The following is a 22,562-nucleotide window of genomic DNA, read 5'->3' on the forward strand; positions in this document are numbered from 1 at the left end:
TGCTAGTTTTTATGTTCTTTGTGAAACTTTTATTAAAAAAATATTAAAAATGTAAAAGTCACATTTACATATTTTATCATATATATTTATGATGCAGTGGTTAGAATGCAGTATTGCAGGCTAACTCTGCCCACAGCTAGCAGTTTGATCCTGAGTTGATCCTGACTTGCTCATGGTTGACTCAGCCTTCCATCCTTTCGAGGTAAATAAAATGAAGCCATATTGTTGGGAGCAATATGCTGACTCTGTAAACCACTTATAGAGGTCTGGAAAGCACTATGGAGCAATAGATAAATCTAAGTGCTACTGCTATTTTACAGCAATAAGAATTACTATAAGATTCTATCTAAAATGCCTGAAATATTTAAGGCTAATTAACTATAAAATACACTGACAAATATGAATATCAGTTTGTCTCTTACTCACTTGCACATATTTACATAAGACTTATATATATGGTCCAACTTTAATAACAGTGAGATTAGTTATTAAACAAGCAACTGTTATTGCATGTTCTACAGAATTAGTTGTCAACCAACCAGTTAGCACATAAATATGGTAAGATTACCAATTATAGTTATTAAAAGGAAAATATCCTGAAAATTAACCCAAAGAGCAAGTACCTTTTAGCACTGGTTGAAAGTTTAGCTGCTGTTTTGCTAGAGATTTTGGCCTCTTTTTTCTTAGGTTGAATTTGTTCTCTTTCCTGATCCTGTTGAATACTTTCTCGCTGATCTCCATCAGAGCTGCCTCCACTGGTACTTGGACTATCATCAACTCTTTGCCCTTCAGTGGACATCTTATATTCTAAATGAGAAGTAATAAAAATTAAAAATAGTTTTCATTTTTATTTCATTTCTGCCTGTTTTATTATTTATCTAGTTCTAATATATTATGCCTTAAACCTATGAGTTATGAAATGGTATAACCAATTTGACAATATGAAATTCTGATTGAACAAGATTCTTTTATAGTCTTTCAGCTATATTCACTCATTAATGCCTTAGAGTGTTTATGTCTTAATATAATCTTTAATGCTTTATTTAAATCATCTAGTAACTCTCCCAAAACCTGCTTTAAGGAACAACAAATATTATATCATTTTGCTGATTGAATATCATCACCTTTATCCAATTATACGGTAAATGATTCTTTTATTCTTGTAAAATGTACACAGAGAATGAATACTGCTGCCTGCTTTGATACTAAATAAAACATTACAGGATAGCCAATTAAATCACATATTATGTCTAAATATATTTGACGGGCTGGTCTATTTGACTTACAGAATCCCATTACTAGAATGCAATGTTTCTCATACTTTTTCATCTTTCTCACTCAATGAGACTTACCAGTAGTTCCAAAATAGTGAGAGTTAAATTCAGATATGAAACCCTTCATGTCTTTTTGAATTTGAGTGACCTCATAAATTTATAAAATAAAAATATATACTATAACAAAGAGAAAATTAATTCACACAACTTCATGAGAAAATTATAAGACTCTTATATTTTTTTAGAAGAAAAATATAAGATGACAAATATAAAGCACAGAACTAGAAGAACTACTGTTCTTTTTGGAGTATAAGATGCACTTTCCCACCCTCTAAAAGTGGGTGAAAATTGCGGTGCGTCTGAATGTTGCCAAAGTCCCACCCACCCACTGGCCCCTACCCTTTGGTCATTTTCAGCCTCCGTGTGTTGCGTTTTTGGCCTTCGTACGCTCCATTTTAGATACATTCCAGCACAGGAATCAGCACAGCACATTGCAGGTGATCGCCACCTCCGTGCATCGCGTTTTCGGCCTCCACACATCACATTTTCGGCCAGTTCCAGGAGGTGGGGATTAGCGGTGATGGCCAAAAACGCGATGCACGGAGGCCAAAAAGGTGACACGCGGAGGCGGCGATGGGCTGTAGTGATCGCCGCAGCCTGGAAGAGCTGATTGGCGGTATTCCGGGGGGCCAATCCTACCACCAATCTGCTGTTCATGTTAAATCAAGCTGCATTAACGTGCTGAAGCTTACTAGGCTGTTTGCTGTTTGCTGCAAGGACACTAGCCAGATGAATACCGATGGATGTGGTAGGCAGATTTTTTTCTTCTTGTTTTCCTCCCTAAAAACTAATGTGTGTCTTATACTCCAGAGTGTCTTATACTCCGAAAAATACGGTAATTGTAAGTGAATTGGAGAAACATTGCCTGATTCCAATAAATTTTATCAGTAATGCTCATAAACCTTTTACTTCCTTCCTTATATATATAAATTCATGCATTGTCTCTTCTATCACCAGCAAAAATAGAATATCATATTGAACTGAAATGTATTTATTATACTCCACAATCTTTCTCTAAATTCCTCTATAGGCTGAGAGCTGTCTTCAAATTTTTTTTTAATAACGGGACATAGCCCTTTGAGTATCTGAGTAAGAAGGAGAATTATGTAGCAACTCACTAAATTTGAAAGTTTAGTTTTTAGGAAAGTTAACTTAATCAACTTACTATGCAATATGTAAGAATTACAATTTCCACTCTCAAATCCTAAGAAAATCTTCAACGCATGTAGTAAAAACTGGAAGTTACATCTACAAATGTAATAATTTTAATTGCTATAAAAGGATATAATTCTTCAAGGATTGATGTATAGTCGTCCTTAAAAGTTTGTGAACCTTTTAACATTTCCAATACTTCTGCATAATTATGACCTAAAGCTTGATCTGATCTTTACACAAGTCTGCATGTTACATGACCAGATAATGATTAACACAGAAAATTAATATTTTGGAATGACTGTGTTATAATCCTGAGCTATAAGTAGTATTCTTCCAGTAACTGTACTTAGGAACCAAAGTGGGAAATGTCACTGCACTCAATAGGTTTCCTATAACAATCTAGTTAGACATTAAGGAACTGAAGCAGGACTAGATAGGCTAAGAATAAGCTGTAACTTTCCAATAATTCCTGTACTGTCATTAACTGTACATCCTTTTTTCATTTTATGTATTTTATATATTTGAAATTACAAAAACTTTCTATTTTTCTTGCTCCTTGGAATGCTTGTAATTATACCTTCAACATCTCAAACTCCATTCTTTTTATTTCTAACCATAGGATTATATCCAAAACTTCCCAAAAGTAATAGCAATAGTATTAAAAATCAACAGGCTGTCTTTTTGCTTAGTAACTGCTTCCATAAGGACACCCAAGAGACTCCTTTTCATAAAAAAACATACCAGCTTCTAGCTCCAGCTGGTAAATTCCACTGTTCTATAAAACAAGAGAATATGTAGTCACATACAGTACCCTTTACATGCTGCAACATTTGTGTAAATTGATTTTTGACACAAATTGATATTTATTAGCTATTACCAAAACATTGATCAGTTAGTGAATAGAGAATGAGCGGAAATTTTAAAATGGATAAATAAAACTAGAGAATCTTAAAAAAACATGCTTAACAATGAATGTGAATAATAAGAGCAAGACTGAGTCAATAGACTAAAAAAGCTGAATAGAAAAGCTGTACACCTGGAAAACGATAGACTGGAATGGCAGTAAGAAACCTATCTGAAATTATTGTGAGAAAATCTGATAAAACAAATATCAACAAGAAGATTCTTTTAGAAGACTGTAAGAAAAAATGAACAAGTAGGGCATTTTCGTAACAAGAAGACAAAATTCTTGTAACAAAAGATTAGATGAAGTCAACCTTCTAAAAATTGTGACAAAAAATAATGAGAGCCAAAACAAAGAAATACTATGCAAAGTTTACTAAAGCAGGGATATTCCTATGAGAAGATTTTAAAAAGGCAGGTTCTATAAAATCTCTACCACGTAGAGAACTACATTTTAACAAATTCTTAAAAATGAAATAAGAACTTAAGCAAGTCTAGCTGCAAAAATATGGCATATAATTTTCTGCAAATATTCATACCTCAACCTCAAGACATAGTAGACTCAAGAAGGATCTACTATGTCTGCAAACATAATATTACTTTGTATAACAATACATTTGAAAATAAAAAAATATTTAATGCTAATCAATACAAAATACATTAAGCCAAATGTTGTATTTCCCTAGTGTATTTCAAAATATGAATCAAACATATATTCTAAATAAGCTCATGTTTGTCCCTAAATAAGATTGAGTCATCACAGCCTGTAGCTGTGTTGGCGAACCTATGACACACGTGCCAGAAGTGGCATGCAGAGCCATGTTGCCTGACATGTGTGGCGTCGCCCATTCCTCTTCCTGTTTTCCAGGGTATGCATGCGCACCAGTCAGCTAGTCTGCGGGTTACTGGTGTGCATGCGTACATGACAATCAGCTGGCCTTTAGTGCGGGTGCGCACCGGCCATGCCATCGTTGCCCGCATACAGCCCAGGGATATCCACCCCTTGTCAGCCAGCAGCACTGCCACTAATCACTCCCCTATGCCCGGCTGCCTGCTTGCCTCATCACCACTGTTGCCGGGGTGGTGGTGCCAGCGCCAGAGGGGGTGCCAGCACCAGAAGCAGTGGGCTAGGGCTTCAATCCCTTTCCCTGGACAGACTGCTCGGGTGCGGAGACAGGGAAGGCGCAGACAGCAGATCCTTCCCACCATCCCCTTGCACCCGGCAACAGCGGTTCTTGCGGTGCCTCTTCCCTGGCAGCACCAGGAGCAGGACTTTCTGTGGGTTTTTTCCCCCTTCGCACCGCAACGAATGTGTCAGGTTCCGATGTTATCTCAAATAAATTTCATTCTCAAACACAAAGTCTTTGCTGAAATCTCTTATTTACTGAAGAATAACGATCTAGTCCTGAACTCATTTGCAGCCGAAACTGATCCTCTGATCCCAAACCCCTCCCTTTCCATTCCTCAAATCTCAGTGTCTCATTGGCCATCTTCCAAGTCCATCTTTCATCTCAGCTACTTCAAGTCACAGGAATTCCCCCCTCCCCACATCACCTAGGTGATGTTATCTGCCGGGGAAAGGAACTGGGTGAAAAGCCAAGCTACTACTTCTAACAGGTTCTTTCTCTTTCATTTTTTTCCCCCACTAATTCATGTCAGCGCTGGGGAAATCATAGTTTGGAGCGCTGACATCCGGCCCCTCTCCCTTCATTTCTCCAGAGCGGCCTGCCGCAAAAGAAAAAACACAACAAGTTAAGTATCGTTATCCCCTCCGAGGGTGTGTCCCCACCCTCCCGGCTTCCCCGGGTGATCTGCATGGAATTTAGCTATAAGGCGGTCAGCTTGGATGTTTGTGCTCTTCACCCAGGAAGCCTCTGATAATGGGTAACCCTTCCATTTAATTAAGTATTGGAGGTGGCCCCTGTGCCATCTTGAATCGAGAATTCACTGTACTTCATAATGAGTTTGGCCCCCAACAAGGGGCCTGGGGGGGTCACGTGGTGTCAGCCTTAAAGTAGACCCCACTACAGGCTTCAGGAGGCTGCTGTAGAAAACGGGGTGTATCTTTCCTAGGAGCCGGGGCAATTGCAGTTGTACTGTAACCGGGTTGATTATTTTTACTATAGGGAATGGTCCTATAAATTTCGGGCCCAATTTCCTGCTCGGGAGTCTAAGTCTCAAATACTTGGTGGAGAAGTAGACCTTCTCTCCCACTCAAAATGGTCTTTGGGGAGTTCGGTGCTTGTCTGCTTGTTTCTTATAGGATTGGGCCACCTTGGCCAACGCCCTCTTAACGTTCTCCCAGGTTTCCTCAACATTGCCATCCAGTCGGTCAAACTGAGGAAGGGGGCTCCCTCGGGTACTCTGGCATGGGGACGAAGTCCATAACACTCACTATTTTGAACGGGGTTAACCCCGTGCTACTGTAGACATCATTATTATACGCGACCTTCACAAAAGATAGGAGGTCTGCCCAATTGGACTGCTGGTAGTCGACGTAGCATCTTAAGTATTGCTCTATCATAGCATTCAGTCTCTCCACCCCCCCATTGGTGCTCGGGTGAAACGCTGAGCTGAGGCCTTGGGACGACCTTATGGATCGTAGGAACTCCCTCCAGAATTTTGCTGTGAACTGGACCCCTCGGTCGGAGATGATTCTCCTGGGGATTCCATGCAGGCAGTAGATGTGTTTCAGGAACAGTTTAGATAACTGGCGGGCTGAGGGCAGCCCACCGCAAGGAATGAAGTGTGCCTGTTTGGAGAATAAATTTATTACAGCCCAGATCACTGTATTACCACTACTCCTCGGTAGGTCTACTATGAAGTCCATCGCAATCTCCTCCCATGGTCTTGTCCTAAAGAAGTACACCAGTAGTCGCTCTGGTAGGGGAGGCAGGGTCCCAATGACTCTCCTGAATTCCCGGATATGCTCTCTGATGGGCTTCCCCTTCTGCATTAGGTTTCTGAGCTCGTCCTCCACATAGGGGTCCTCCTCCGCCTCCTCAAAACGGGCTCGTAGTAATTGTAAGAACCCGTCTGCGTCTTGCAGTTGGGGGCCCCTGTTCTTGTAGAGGGCTACTGATCACCTCCTTGCTTCTCCCTCCAACCCTTCTGAGATAGCACTCACTAGGGCTCTGGGGAATGGATAGAGGTGCCCAAAACGCTCTATGTAGATCTCAGCAGTGTCGAGGAATTGGGCTAGGTGGTCTGGGTCCCCATCGAACTTCCCTCTGAAGCGGGGTGGTTCCTCCCTCACTGCCCTCTCCTCCCTGTGCAGGGCTCTGTAAGTCTGGCCTCAGTGCTGATGGTCCTCTTTCTCATCTCTCATTCTAGGGTAGGGAGATGCTGTCCCATCTAGGCTGCTCTGCTTGCTGGGCCAGGGGGGAACCCATGGATGCACTGTTGGGCTCTTTCTCCTTCTGCTGGGGAGGGGGAAAGGGCAGCCTACAGCCTCTCGGTTCAGCAACCCAAACTGGTTCCCTCTTTTCCTTTGGTCTGCATGATGGCCCCTCCTCCCAAAGGATGTCACGGTCAAATTTCTCCTTTAATTCATCTATGGGGCTATCGAGTGGCTTCCTTAAAAATTCTTGGTGCCTGGCTTGCTGCCAGTCCCATAGCCAGTCTGCCCTCCCCAATTTGCTTAGGGGTTTCCCCTTCTGCACATTTGGGAAGGGAAACTCAGCCTCTGAGGCTTTTGGCAAAACCCCCGGATACTTATCTGCCTTCTTCTTGACTTGAAGCTTTGCCGGGGGAAACGGGGAGGGTTTAGACTTTGTAGTTTCCAAGCTGGCTGGAATCACGGCTGGCTCTTCTTTTGTTGCTTGAATTAAACTTTCCTCAGACAGTTTAGCTCCAGCCATGGCGTCAGGTGAAGATCTCCATTCAGTCCATACGTCTGGGAGGGAACTGGAGGATTGGAGGTCAGCCAGCCTGGCTTGGAAAGGAGTTTCGGCTGTCTGTCAGGTTCCGATGTTATCTCAAATAAATTTCATTCTCAAACACAAAGTCTTTGCTGAAATCTCTTATTTATTGAAGAATAATGATCTAGTCCTGAACTTATTTGCAGCCGAAACTGATCCTCTGATCCCAAACCCCTCCCTTTCCGTTCCTCAAATCTCAGTGTCTCATTGGCCATCTTCCAAGTCCATCTTTCATCTCAGCTACTTCAAGTCACAGGAATTCCCCCCTCCCCACATCACCTAGGTGACGTTATCTGCCGGGGAAAGGAACTGGGTGAAAAGCCAAGCTACTACTTCCAACAGGTTCTTTCTCTTTCATTTTTTTTTTCCCACTCATTCATGTCAGCACTGGGGAAATCATAGTTTGGAGCGCTGACATCATGAAGAATGTGAGGGGGGGCGGTGGGAGTGACCTGCTTAGCCCTTTTCTGGAGGAGGTAGAAAGGGGGGTGAGGGTGGCGTTGTCTTCGTTATTCCGAGGCAGGGCTGTTTGGGTCAGCCAATTCTTGTTGTGCCACAGCAGCTTGTAAAGCTCGGGCTGAGCCTGCGGGCTGCCAGGTCTGGAGCCGGCAGCAGTTTTTTCCTTCCCCTGGACAGCCTGCTCAGGTGGGGAGACAGGGAAGCCCTGAAAACAGATCCTTCCCCCTACCCCCTTGTACCCAGCAGGGCCGGTCATTGCGCTGCCAGAAGCAGCGAGTGGGGGCTTCAATCCCTGCCCCTGGACAGCCTGCTCGGCTGGGGAGACAGGGAAACCCCGAAAGCAGATCCTTCCCCCCACCCTCTTGTACCCAGCGGAGCCGGTCATTGCGCTGCCAGCAGCAGCGAAGGGGGGCTTCAACCCCTTCCCGAAAGCCCAAAACAGGTTGAGGTGGGGGGGCACAAAGCACATGTGAGGGACTGCGCAAGCGCAATGCAGAATGTATCCATGGGGGAGTGTGCACAATGTGGGGCGCATGTGTGGGAGTGTCGTGTGCGCTTGCGTGGTGGGGTCGCATTGCATTATGGGTGCTGGCATACGCGTGTGTTATCGCTCACTCACACACACACTTCCGGCATGCAACGAGAAAAAGGTTCGCCATCATTGGCCTATAGCAAAGGACTGTAGGAACTGTAGTTGAAATATCTGGAGGGAACCAAGTTTCCCATACTCATTGGGGTTTGGATCAGAATGACTTTAGTACAATAATTCCAATTCCCAAAATTCACAAGCAACCCAAAATGAGCTAATATTATATTCCTGATCAAAATATTGCCTTGAAAATAACTGTACCAGAATTAACAAAGCAATGTGACTTTTGAAAGTCATTTTTGATTTCTTTGATACTTATGATGTTTTAACATGTTGTTTTAATTGAGAAAATTTGAGAATCTTTGATAAAACTGATGGGGGGATCTGAAACAAACAAAGCTGAACAATTTTCACTAAGCAAGACAGCATTTAAGTGATCAATATTTGTAGAAGCTTAAGATATAGATATATATATATATATATATATATATATATATATATATATATATATATATATATATATATATTTGTTTTCTCAGGTTTTCGCGGGTGTTTGTATGTAGGTCTTTGGTTATTCGGGTCTTCTCCCACGTAAAATTGGAAGTGTCTTGGCGACGTTTCGACGAAGTCTCATTCGTCATCTTCAGGCTGGTGTTCTCGGCTTCGTGCTTCCAGGAGCAATGTGAGATCGCAGCTGTCTCTTCCTTTTAACTGCTAGTGGAGGTGTGAGCTGATTGGGTGGGAACTTGGCTGTGTTCTGATTGGGTGGAGGTGTGTTCTGATTGGTTAGGGGCTTGGCTGTGCTCTGATTGGCTGGGGGTGTGTTCTGTTTGGGTGGGGGCTTGGTTGTGCTCAGCTTAGTCTGAGTTGCAGGGGGATTTGAGCTGGTGAGCTGCGTTGTTGTTGTTTGGCTTCGTGTTTGTGGCCGTGCGAGCTCTTCTTGGTGGGTGTCAGTCTGCTTCATGTATGGATTGGAGGGGTTTAAAGTGGCTAATGATGCAGCTGCGGTCTGGCTTCTGGTCCTTGGTCGTGGCTCATTATCAGTGTGGGTTTGAGTCTGCTTTCTGCGTGGATGTGTGGTGGTGACATCAGGTGTGGCACTCGTGAGTGTGGGTCTGGTGTCATTCGTCGTGTTAGGGACTCGTTTGTCAATAAGGGCGGGTTTCCAAATGGCTGGTAGGCGGGAGGTATCGTCTCGTTTGTTCATGCTGTGTGGGCGTTTTTCTATCTCGATGGCTTCTCTGATTATTCTGTTGTTAAAGTGTTCAGTTTTGGCGATAGTTCTGGTCTTTTTAAAGACAATATCATGTCCTGTGGCTTTAAGGTGTTGGACCAGGGAAGAAGTTGGTTCCTCTTTTCTGACTGAGTTCTTGCGTTCTTCTATGCGTGCACTTATTCGTCTGTTGGTTTGTCCGATGTATGTGGTGGGGCAGGCGGTGCATGGGATTTCATATACTCCTTGATTTGTATTTCTGTCCATTATAGATGAATAACACATACTTCATCTATAATGGACAGAAATACAAACAAACAGAAGGAGCACCCATGGGATCACCCCTCTCACCTGTCATTGCCAACCTCTATATGGAATACTTTGAAACCCAAGCTCTAGAAAAATCCGATCACAAACCCAAACTCTGGCTCAGATATGTGGACGACACCTTCATAATCTGGCCACATGGGAAAGAAAAACTGGACAACTTCCTCACACACCTCAACAGCCTACACCCCAAAATACAGTTCACCATGGAAACAGAAGTGAACAACCAACTTCCCTTCCTGGATGTCTTAGTCTACAGAAAATCCAATGGCTCCCTAGGACACACTATATACCAGAAGAAAACACACACAAACCGCTATCTGCACGCCCTCTCACACCACCACCCTGCCCAGATCAACTCTGTAGCCAAGACACTCATTTCCAGAACAAAACGCTTAGCTGACGAACAACACCTAAAAACCGAACTACACACCCTCACTAACGTACTCACATCCAATGGATTCCAAAGAAATAAGATCACCAACCTAATCCAAAAAGAAACCCCCACTAAAATCCAAGACAGAGAACAAGAAAAGGGCAAGGCCCTCCTCCCATACATAAAAGGCACCACAGACAGAATAAGCAAAATCCTCCACAAACATAACATCAAGACAGCATTCTGCACAAACCGAAAAATATCCACCATCCTAAGGAACCCCAAAGACAAAATTGAGTTAGAAAATCAAGGAGTATATGAAATCCCATGCACCGCCTGCCCCACCACATACATCGGACAAACCAACAGACGAATAAGTGCACGCATAGAAGAACGCAAGAATTCAGTCAGAAAAGAGGAACCAACTTCTTCCCTGGTCCAACACCTTAAAGCCACAGGACATGATATTGACTTTAAAAAGACCAGAACTATCGCCAAAACTGAACACTTTAACAACAGAATAATCAGAGAAGCCATCGAGATAGAAAAACGCCCACACAGCATGAACAAACGAGACGATACCTCCCGCCTACCAGCCATTTGGAAACCCGCCCTTATTGACAAACGAGTCCCTAACACGACGAATGACACCAGACCCACACTCACGAGTGCCACACCTGATGTCACCACCACACATCCACGCAGAAAGCAGACTCAAACCCACACTGATAATGAGCCACGACCAAGGACCAGAAGCCAGACTGCAGCTGCATCATTAGCCACTTTAAACCCCTCCAATCCATACATGAAGCAGACTGACACCCACCAAGAAGAGCTCGCACGGCCACAAACACGAAGCCAAACAACAACAACGCAGCTCACCAGCTCAAATCCCCCTGCAACTCAGACTAAGCTGAGCACAACCAAGCCCCCACCCAAACAGAACACACCCCCAGCCAATCAGAGCACAGCCAAGCCCCTAACCAATCAGAACACACCTCCACCCAATCAGAACACAGCCAAGTTCCCACCCAATCAGCTCACACCTCCACTAGCAGTTAAAAGGAAGAGACAGCTGCGATCTCACATTGCTCCTGGAAGCACGAAGCCGAGAACACCAGCCTGAAGATGACGAATGAGACTTTGTCGAAACGTCGCCAAGACACTTCCAATTTTACGTGGGAGAAGACCCGAATAACCAAAGACCTACATATACATACATACATACATACATACATACATACATACATACATACATATATATATATATGCAAAAAATTAAAATATTGGGTGTTTTTCCGCATCATGTTAAATAAGTTAAAATGTTTAAAATTCTGGTTAAAATTCTAGCTTAAAATCTTCTAAAAATCCTTACAGAGCACTCTGCAAGGTCCTTTAAAACCTTAGCTAAAATCCTACCAGTACCTTAAAAGTTTTTCTTATAGCAACGTTTCGACAGGCTCACAATCCTGTCATCTTCAGGCTCTTATCTAGTTTAGAAGCTGTGGGTGTGTTGCGAGGTCGGAGCTGTCGCTTTTCTATGTTTGCTGCTGCTGACGATGCTGGTTAGCCTGGTTAGCCTCTATGTTGTGATTGGAGGACAGCAGTTTTTCTTCCTGCTTCCTCATCCTGGCTGTTTGGCTACATGTTATAGGCCTAACTTTCTCAGGTTCTCTATTATTATCTGTCTGCTGTAAAGGGGAAAGGATTCTGGTAGTCATCCCAGCACCCTTGATTGTTAACTGAGATCTCAGCCTGTCTTCTGGCTCGATCCTCTCTCTCTCCCTATTGCTAGCCACCCTCTGCAAAGAAGGAAGAATTCTGGCAGACCTTACAACACCACTGGTTGCTTGTTGGAATCTCTGCCTCTCTTCTGATGTTAACACTCGAGTTTCTCTCAGTGCAGGTCCCCAAATACTTGATAACCTAGAGGCGTCGTCCCGTCTGTTCATATTCTGTGGCCTCTTTTCAATTTCGATGGCCTCTCTGATTATTCTTTTGTTGAGATGTTCCTCTTTTGCCACTGTTCTGGTTTTATTAAAATCAATATTCTGTCCCGTGGCCTTCATGTGTTGTACCAAAGAAGTAGTTTGCTCTTCTTTCCTCACTGCATTTTTATGTTCTTCTAAACACCACACTTATTCGTCTATTTGTCTGTCCAATATAAGATGACTGACAGGAGGCACATGGCACTTCGTATATCCCCTGGTTTTCCAACTCAATTTTATCCTTAGGGTTTCTCACCATCATCAATATTTTTCTATCTGTACGGAACACTGTTTTTATTTTTTGTTTCCGTAATATCTTGCTAATTTTGTCAGTGGTCCCTTTTATATACGAGAGGATGGCAGTTCCCATCTTCTTTTTAGAAGATTTTAAGCTAGGATTTTAACCAGAATTTTAAATATTTTAACTAACTTATTTAACATGACGCGGGAAAACACCCGAGATTTTAATTTTTTGCATATACACACCCGCAAAAACTTAAGAAGACATATATATATATATATATATATATATATATATATATATATATATGTATATGTATATGTATATGTATATGTATATGTATATATATGTATATATATATATGTATATATATATATATATATATATATATATATATATATATATATATGTGTGTGTGTGTGTGTGTGTGTGTGTGTGTGTGTTTTCTGAGGTTTTCGCGGGTGTTTGTATGTAGGTCTTTGGTTATTCGGGTTTTCTCCCGCGTAAAATTGGAAGTGTCTTGGCGACGTTTCGATGAAGTCTCATTCGTCATCTTCAGGCTGGTGTTTTCGGCTTCGTGTTGCTAAGAGCAATGTGTGATCGCAGCTGTTTCTTCCTTTTAACTGCCAGTGGGGGTGTGAACTGATTGGGTGGGAGCTTGGCTGTGCTCTGATTGGATGGGGGTGTGTTCTGTTTGGTTGTGCTTTGGTTAGTCTGAGTTGTAGGGGGATTTGAGCTGGTGAGCAGCATTGCTGTTGTTTGGCTTCACGTTTGTGGTCGTGCCACACACACACACACATACACATACATATACATATATTCTTCAAGGCCCTGCACAATGTAAGTTCTTATATATGTTTCAATTGTAGGTCCATATAGGAATTCTACATAAATTAGATAGTAATAATACAAAATAAACTTTATCAAATGGGTAGTTATAACATCCTTCTCAGTAATGCCAGAAACAAGTCAGCAAGTATTCTATTAAAATTCTTATGAAATGAACCCTGCTTCTTATAAAGCACATTGTTTGAAAAACAAAAGATCTCATAGAAAAGCCCCTTTTGATTTGATTGCTCTAGCAAGTACTTATCAGTCCAGTGGCCTTGTATTATGTTTTCAAGGCAAACATGATGCAAGGCACATATATAACTCTGGAGGTAATTACAACTGAGCTGTCTCAGTAATTACTCTGACCTGCTGCCTGTTAGGTGAAAATAATTTAAGAGTAGCACACATGGGCTTCCCCCACTTTTTATTCCTAAAGTGAGTAAAGAGATCCCTGTCTTATCTTTCTTTCTAGTTAGCCTCTATTATAATTAAATGGTTTAGAGGTTTAGGATAATAATAAAACTGATGAAAAGGTAGAGATAAAGAACTCAAGTGACAAATTTTAGCTATTTAATAAAAAGCAATATAAAAAGTATTAGACTTCTTCAGGTTAAAAAAGTATTGAATTAGAATTAAATTTTATTTTGGTTTAGTTTCCAAATGTAAAAACAATTCATTTTCCAAAGAAAATTACAAAGATAGGAAGGTAATATTTAAATAATTAAAATTTAATTTACTTCAAAAATACCACTGATTAATCACATTTGTAATATTATTATTTTTTCCAAAACTTGGTTTTGGCCCCAGGCCTGGGGTCAATGTTTATTATTTGTCTAAGACCCTTGTTTTATTTTGTTGTTTATTAAATCATTTTAGTCTGGGCTGTGTGATTTAACATTTTAAGCTATCTTTTTCTAGTGTCCCACTGCCCACTGTATTTGGAAAGCCAATAAATTTTAAATAATATTTATTTTATTTATTTTATTTTTTATTTTTAAATTTGATTTATATGCCGCCCTTCTCCGGAGACTCAGGGCAGCTTACAATGTGTTAAGCAATAGCCTTCATACTTTTGTATATTTTATACAAAGTCAGCTTATTGCCCCCACAAACTGGGTCCTCATTTCACCTACCTTTGAAAGGATGGAAGGCTGAATCAACCTTGAGCCTTGGAGAGATTCGAACCAGCAGTAATTGCAGGCAGCTGTGTTAATTACAGGGTGCTTTAGACCACTGTACCATCAAGGCTCTGATTTATTTATTTATATAATACCATTATTTTTATAAATAACTCAAGGCAGTGAACATACCACCTAACATTTCTTCCTCCTATTTTCTCCCAGAAAAACAACCTTGTAAGGTGAATTAGGCTAAGAAAGATTGACTGGCTCAAAATCACCCAGCTGGTTTTCATGCCATAGGTGGATTAGAACTCAGTCTGTTGGTTTATAGACTGGTGCCTTAACCACTAGACTCAGCAGGCTTAATATGGATAAAAATAATTACAAACATTGCAAATGACAACTATTGTTTATAAAATGTATAAAACATATCATTTATTAATTTTTATCTCTCTTTTTTTCCATATACAACTCAAAGTGTCAAATATACCAATAGTCCTTCCTCCTCCAATTTTCCCCACAATAATCCTGTGAAGTATTGGGTTAAGACAGAGGTGGGCAACTGTGGCCCTTTTACAACCTGTGGACTTCCAACTCCCAGAATTCCTGGCTCAGGAATTCTGGGAGTTGAAGTCCACAGGTCATAAAGGGGCCATATTTGCCACCCCTGGGTTAAGAAGTTCATTATGGAAAAAAAAGAAAAGAAATAATTCTAAAACATTAACTCTATTTTTAATATATATTTTACAATATTTTGAATTATTATTCATATGCATATTTAATTCATCTACATTTTGTATTAAATTAAAAATCCAAAGAATTCCTCTGCCATCTATTCTTCTCTTTAAAACTGATCTTTTCAAATAACACAACTTTTTAAAAAAGGACAACAAAACCTGTGCATATAGTACTTTCAAGTGATTTGCCAGAAAAACTAATAGTGTTTTCCAAGTATATGCTTGTTTTAACAATTGTGTGCCATAAAAAGTATTAATGAAAATCTACCACATTTTCATTCAGCCCCCACTTGGCTTCTTTACTAGGAGCCAGAGTAAAGGATAAGAATGTAGAAACACTGGCATTTAGGATGGGAGAATAGAAAGAGAATATGAAAACCTTAGAATAAGCTAAGGTTTGAGATTCTGGAAGTGGAAGAGAAAAGAGTAAAGCAGACGACTTATACTGATAAACAGACACTGGGAATAGATTTGAACAAGCTGCCTATTTTTCTGTCTCCCTAAAGGGGATGAAGAGCCACATGTCATAGACATAACTATGTAGCACTGGCAATGGCAAAGTGATTAAAATGCAAACTTTTTAAATGTGATGTTTTCCATTTTCAAGAACTTCTTTTAGAAAGGCACTAAAAACAATGGGGTAAAAATTATATTAAAACTACAAACAAGGGATAAATCAATAGAAATGGGGAATAACAGGTAATGAGATTAAGAGGCTATAGGTTGCCTGAAATACATATATGGGCATTCAAGAAATAACAAAAGTGGGTGTAGGAGGAAATCTTAGAAAGTTCTCATCACAAAATGCTGTTATAGAAAAGCTTAAGAGTGTTTGTGTCACACTTCCCTGATCTGTTTTAAAGGGGGAAGGGAAAGTTGTTTGACCTTTTCTTCTGTTTGAGGACTGAAATATCTGTCACAGAAAGCCTGGTTCACACTCTATTTTTTACTAAAATACTTGTTTCATTTAACTAGAAAGGAAGAGAAGATTTATTTTGTACATAAGGAGATAAAAGATAACTATTGACATTTAACAAAGTAGTAAGATAATAAAGGTCACTAACAGGATAATGATAGCAATCATAGGTTATCATGGGAAAATCATTTTCATAGATAAATCAAGTAATTCACCTCCAAACATGCTAATGTAATAGAATAGAGAGGAATCAAGATGTTTTCTATTAATATGCAGCATTAAAATGAGAAAATAAGAATGCAAGATGCAAAACTCAAGTGAAAAATCTCCTTAAGATGGAAAATTGTTAGGCTGATTGAGTCACTTAAAAGATACAACGAAAAAGCTATTGGAATTCTGGTGGTATTGATGAAAAATGATCCACTGAGAATATAGGAACACAGAAATAATTTAGTGATGTGATATTAACTGACAATAGATTATACAGACTGAAGGGTTGTCTCAGAAAGTGTTAATCTAGTCCTCAGTTACACAGAGTAAAGTTTCTATATCAGTACCACTTCTGTATAAAATGGTGCATACCAACAGAAGAATGTCAGCTGAGAAAAATACATAAGTGTCTATCATTTATAACCTAACATAAAATTCCAATGTGGATAAACACTATTACAAGGGGAAACGCACAGATACTTTTTGTAAAGAAATAGTTCACATGGAAACCAATGAAATGAAAAGTAATTGTTAGGTTGAATTACTGTATTACTTACCTTGAAGTAACTTACATTTACGTTTTAAACATGTTTGGGTTGTTATAATACTAATAGATAGCTAGATAGTAAGATAGCTATCCTAAAATAATAGATCACAAGAAATTTTATGTAACTAGATCAGAAATTAGACTAATTTGGTATAAGAGTAGTTCTTTGTGATGGTATATAATTACAGCATATAATGACATAAGATGATGGTGTAAGAAGGCAATGGATTGATTTTGGGTTTAAAAAGGAATTCTGTGTTAGAAATACCATTTAGAATAAGTGGACCAATGACAGAATTGCTCTGAAAAAGGTTGCATTTTTAGAGGATGTTTTAAGATTTGCTATGATTCATTTTTTATGTGAAAGAAAGAATATATACTTTAAAAATTAGTTTTTAAAAAATTAAATAAAAAGTGATGCTATTGCTTGGGAGCAAAAACTATTCTAGAAATGGTGTTCTCTGAGCTTGGATATATTTGCTTGTAGACATTTTCTTACCCAACTAGGTAACATCATTGGTATTTTAGCAGTTAGCAGACCATAGCAGCATTGCTTGATTGATGGGTGTAGAAAGATCATGAAAAGGACTGCACATCTGATGTGCACAAATCTATCCAAGCAGCACTAATTTTTTTCTTTTTTCTTTACAGATGTTCTACATATCTTAATCACCTGTGATACCCAATAGCCCATTATAATAAGAGTCCGGACTTCCTCTTCAATGTGCGTAAAAGCACGGAGAGAATCAAATCCACCTTCCTCTCTTGTGAGTACAGAAGGGTGATGAAAGGGCATTTGTAGCATGGTCTTGGGTAGTGTTGGCAGACAGCTGGTGATTAAAGGGATGCCACTAGGGTACAGAGGAATTGACGATGTCTGTGGGAGAGACTAAGGGGTGAGAAAGAATGAAAGGAGAAAAGAACGACGGAGAGAGGATAAGTAGCTGATGTAGATTGGGCAGAAGAAACGGGGCCGGGAAGTACCGGAATGGAACGGAAACTACTTGCCTTGGACTAGTATTGGAGCCCTGACGACAGAGAAGGGATGTAGAAAATATTAACTGGGAACTGAGGGACGTTTCAATTCGAAGGAAACACCGCCAAGTTGGGGGAGGCAGGGGGGTCTGCCTCGTATGGATAATCAACATATCGGAGCAGAGGGTTAGTACTGCTTGCCGCTGTAGGCGGGCCCAGATTTAATAGTGGGGGACCGATTGTATTTGAGGAGGGGGGCACTTTCAGGAGTGAGGAAGGGGTAAACGAGGCTTTTACCTGTGGGAGGAGGGGCAGGCGCAGGTCTTTCGCTCTCCAGCTTCGGTACTCTGCGTGCCAATCCTTATCCAAGGGAAGAGGCGCCCAGTAGGGAGTGAGGAATGCCTCTTAACGGCCGGTCACGGAAACATATACGCGCCCACCAGTCTACCACCCACCCTCGACAATGACTTCCCAAGCTACACTTTCACCGCCGCCTGTACTGAAGAAAAGTAAATCCGCAGCGCGAAGCGCGTTCCCGAATGGCCCAATTAAGCCAAGAGTTGGGCTTGGAGCTGGGGGAAGGGAAGGACCAGCCGGGGGCGCGCCTGAGCACGCGGGCCGGCCAGAATGACGGCGCGAGGAAAAGTAGCTGAGGAATTGGGAGCGAGTACGCGCGTCAGCAAGGAAGCGAGACGGCGGGAGGGCGGAGACAAAAGCGCGAGTTTAAAGGGAAAGCGAGGTTGAGATAAAGCGGGAGAGGAGGTCGGTTTAGGACGAAGCGTAGCTCAGGGAAGGGGAAGTGATGGGTTCTCTTGTGTGGGTGAAATTGAGGTCAGAAGGGAAGGAGTGTGAGAGAAGAGTGATGCCTGTGTGGATTTTGAAGGAAAGGCTTATTTCCGCAAATTCTCTACGCTGCTTTAGGTTAACGGCGAAGAAGAGTCCAAGTTTAGAAGTCAAAGAAATACTTGATCATACGAGAGCGGAGAAGATCACTTAGCCCACGCGAAAATGGCAGAGATGGTTGTCTTTTTCTCTCTGGGGACATGGAAGCAGAACTGGATCTTACCAGGCCAACCCATCAAGAGCTCTCACCTGCGAATTTTTTCGTGCCCTAAGAAGGTTAAAGTGCAACCAGAAATCCAGAGTTCAACACAATAAAAGAAATAGGAAAAATGGGGAGGAGTTTTCCAAAGTTACAAAACTTTCATATTATACTTTGGCCTCATTTTCCAGAACTATTTTTATATGATATATCTCCATGATATGGCTTGTCCCCGACTCACAGCTGAGAAAGCTTGAAATCATATTTAGTTGTTCAGCCTTTTCCATTTCCCTCTATATGTGTTTTGCTCTGGACTATTGTGTCATCAGTGATCCGGCTGATGAAATGATCAGGGGATCTTGTCAAGGCCTCTAAGCAGTTTGAGGCTTCTGTCTTTAGATCATTGGGCTCTTCCTTCCATAACAATTTTGGTTTGGTCTGTCACAGAGACTGGGCATCTTGCTTCTACCTAGATGACTTCCATGCAGTGCCTGATAAGAGCTTTCTGAAATGCTTGCCAAGTCTTGACAAGGTCCTCTATAGATAGGTTTATAATTCTTTTTTAAAAAAGCATTGATTTGTTTTTTCAATTTAAAATTAAATAAAAGTGGATTTGCTAATAAGATGTTGATAGTACTGTCACCAAAAAGCATATACCAGTACTTTTTTTTTCTTCAGAATTTCCACTGTTTTTGCTAACATGGCCATACTTTTTAATGGGCTACTTCTGATCTTAGCTGCTCATCGTCAATTCTTCCACTATATATCTTCCACTTATATATCTTCACTATATCTTCTTCACTTAGACTTTCCTACCGCTTTCCCCTGCCGCAGGGAGACGGAACCAACCAGATGTTTCCCTCCCAGGCGCCTGATGGATCCCGAAAGGTTCCTGACGGAGCTTGGGCCGTTTCCTGAGACTCTAACACACGACTCGACTGAAGAACTGGTGGCCGCCTGGGAAAGGGCGGCCGCTGGAGCTTTGGACCGCGTCGTGCCTTTGCGGCCTCTGACCCGATGCCAATCTCAATTAGCTCCTTGGTTCTCTGAGGAGCTGAGAGAGATGAAGCGTCGGAAAAGATGCCTAGAGAGCATTTGGAGGACTAGTCAATCCGATTCTGACCGGACACAGGTGAGGTCTTATACCAAGACCTACCTAGTGGCGATAAAAGCGGCAAAATCTAACCATTTTTCCGCTCTTATCGCATCTGCAGAGAACCGCCCAGCTGCCCTGTTTAGGGTGACCCACTCCCTTCTTCGGGGGGGAGTATGGGAAGATCCCTTGCAGGGTCGTGCTGAGGATTTTGTGCAATTCCTGCATGATAAAGTCGCTCGGATTCGGGATGGCTTGAACTCCGATTGGATGAGTCCACGGGAGGAGACCGGGGCAGGTCTTGAGAATGTTATCTGGGAGGAGTTTGATCCTGTGACTCCCGAGGATGTGGACAGAGTTCTGGGTAAGATTAGTGCCGCCACGTGTTTATTGGACCCGTGCCCCTCCTGGTTGGTACTGGCCTCCCGGGAGGTTACACGAGGCTGGCTCCAGGGGATTATAGGTGCTTCTCTGAGTGAGGGTGCCTTTCCTGCCGTCTTGAAAGAGGCGGTGGTGAGACCCCTCCTCAAGAAGCCTTCCCTGGACCCGGCTGAATTAACTAACTATCGTCCAGTCTCCAACCTTCGTTTTGTGGCGAAGGTTGTTGAGAGCGTGGTGGCACGACAACTTTCCCAACACCTGGATGAAGCTATCTATCTAGACCCGTACCAGTCGGGCTTCAGGCGGGGGTACAGCACAGAAACGGCATTGGTCGCGTTGGTGGATGATCTCTGGAGGGCTCGGGACAGGGGTTGCTCCTCTGTCCTAGTCCTATTAGATCTCTCAGCGGCTTTTGATACCATCGACCATGGTATCATGCTGCAGCGGTTGAGGGGGTTAGGAATAGGGGGCACCGTTTTGCGGTGGTTCTCCTCCTTCCTCTCCGACTGCTCACAGTTTGTGTTGGCAGGGGGACAGAGGTCGACCTCGAGGCATCTCACATGGGGGGTGCCGCAAGGGTCAGTCCTCTCGCCCCTCCTGTTCAATATTTATGTGAAGCCGCTGGGCGAGATCATCCGTGGTTTTGGGGTGAAGTGCCATCTGTACGCTGATGATACTCAGCTGTACATCTCCACCCCAGACCACCCCAACGATGCCCTTGATGTGATGTCTCGCTGCCTGGAGGCCGTGCGGGTCTGGATGGGGAAGAACTTGCTCAGACTCAACCCCTCCAAGACCGAGTGGCTATGGCTTCCGGCGCCCCGATATAGTCAGCAGGTGCCATCGCTAACTATTGGGGGTGAATCTCTGCCCCCCACAGAGAGGGCTCGCAATCTGGGTGTCCTTCTGGATGCACGGCTGTCTTTAGAAGAGCATATGACGGCCGTGGCCAGGGGGGCCTTTTATCAGGTTCGCCTGATTCACCAGTTGCAGCCATTTCTGGATCGGGACGCCCTACGCACGGTCACTCATGCCCTTGTTACTTCCCGGTTGGACTATTGTAATGCTCTCTACATGGGGCTCCCCTTGAAGAGCACTCGGAAGCTCCAACTGGTCCAGAATGCGGCCGCGCGGGTGGTTATGGGCGCAACTCGTTGTGCCCATGTGACACCCCTCCTGCGCGAGCTGCACTGGCTCCCAGTGGTCTTCCGGGTGCGATTCAAGGTGTTAGTTACCACCTTTAAAGCACTCCATGGCATAGGACCCGGGTACCTCCGAGACCGTCTTCTGCCACCAATAGCCTCCCACCGACCAGACCAGTCCGTTCCCACAGGGAGGGTCTCCTCAGGGTGCCGTCAACCAAGTTATGTCGACTGGCGGCGCCCAGGGGGAGGGCCTTCTCTGTGGGAGCCCCATCCCTGTGGAACGAACTGCCCCCGGAAATTTGTAAGATCTCCGACCTCCGGGCGTTTCGCTGCGCACTGAAGACCCTATTATTCCACCAGGCCGGACTAACAACACAATAGTTTTTAAATTGGGATATTTAAATTTATTGGGGTTTTAAATCTGAGCCACTTTATTTAATTATTTTAAATTTTATATTGTTGTTTTGTTTGTGTTTTTAAACAGGCTGTACACCGCCCTGAGTCCTTCGGGAGAAGGGCGGTATAGAAATAAAATTATTATTATTATTATTATTATTATTATTATTATTATTATTATTATTATTATTATTATTATTATTATTATTATAGCTGAATGCAAATGTGGAAAAAATGTTTGAATAAAGCGACTGTAAGTTTTCCTTATTTTCCTCCCTCCACTTAATCATACACTGTCAGTTTAGTATACTTTCAAAATAGTGCTGAACTTATGTTCAGAAAAAGTTTAGCTAGGGGTGGAAAACTGGCAGCCTGCAGGCCAGATGCATTACATGCAGGCCACGCCCATCCAAGTTCCACAAAGGCAAAAAACGTCATGATACATCAAATGATGTGATCGAGTTTGGCATTGTGGCCTAGTTTGTAAGTCATTGGTGAAAAGCAGGTCGTCATCTGAAATTTGTTAGGCAACTTGAGAGGTGACTAAGCCTGCTATTTGAGGCATCAGGATATCCATCATATATGAAGGTAAGTGATTGGGGCTGCTTTCCTGCAGGCAGAAGTTGCCTTCTGGGAGTGAAAATGGGGCCAGTTCAGTGGTGG

The 22,562-nt window shown here is 42.3% G+C and overlaps 1 protein-coding gene across 8 annotated transcripts in view; it reads right to left on the reverse strand.

Moving 5' to 3' along the window:
• Window positions 1-18,304, reverse strand: part of UBE2E2 (ubiquitin conjugating enzyme E2 E2) — a 168,942-nt gene extending 150,638 nt beyond the window's left edge. For 4 of the 8 annotated variants that reach the window (XM_060685770.2, XM_060685765.2, XM_060685768.2 and 1 more), the window contains exons 1-2: window positions 18,140-18,304; window positions 624-807 (exon numbers count right to left, since the gene is read on the reverse strand). In XM_060685770.2, coding sequence (XP_060541753.1) covers window positions 624-799 — 176 coding nt within the window. In that variant the 5' untranslated portion in view covers window positions 800-807; window positions 18,140-18,304. Of the gene's footprint in view, window positions 1-623; window positions 808-3,230; window positions 7,323-18,139 lie in introns of those variants that run through there. The other 4 variants (XM_087892572.1, XM_087892571.1, XM_087892570.1 and 1 more) reach the window with 3 other exon arrangements.
• Between the last annotated feature and the right edge of the window lie 4,258 nt (window positions 18,305-22,562).

The sequence above is a fragment of the Pantherophis guttatus genome, chromosome 4, assembly GCF_059756535.1.
Source record: "Pantherophis guttatus breed Tessera chromosome 4, ASM5975653v1, whole genome shotgun sequence".
NCBI classification, from domain to species: domain Eukaryota; kingdom Metazoa; phylum Chordata; class Lepidosauria; order Squamata; family Colubridae; genus Pantherophis; species Pantherophis guttatus.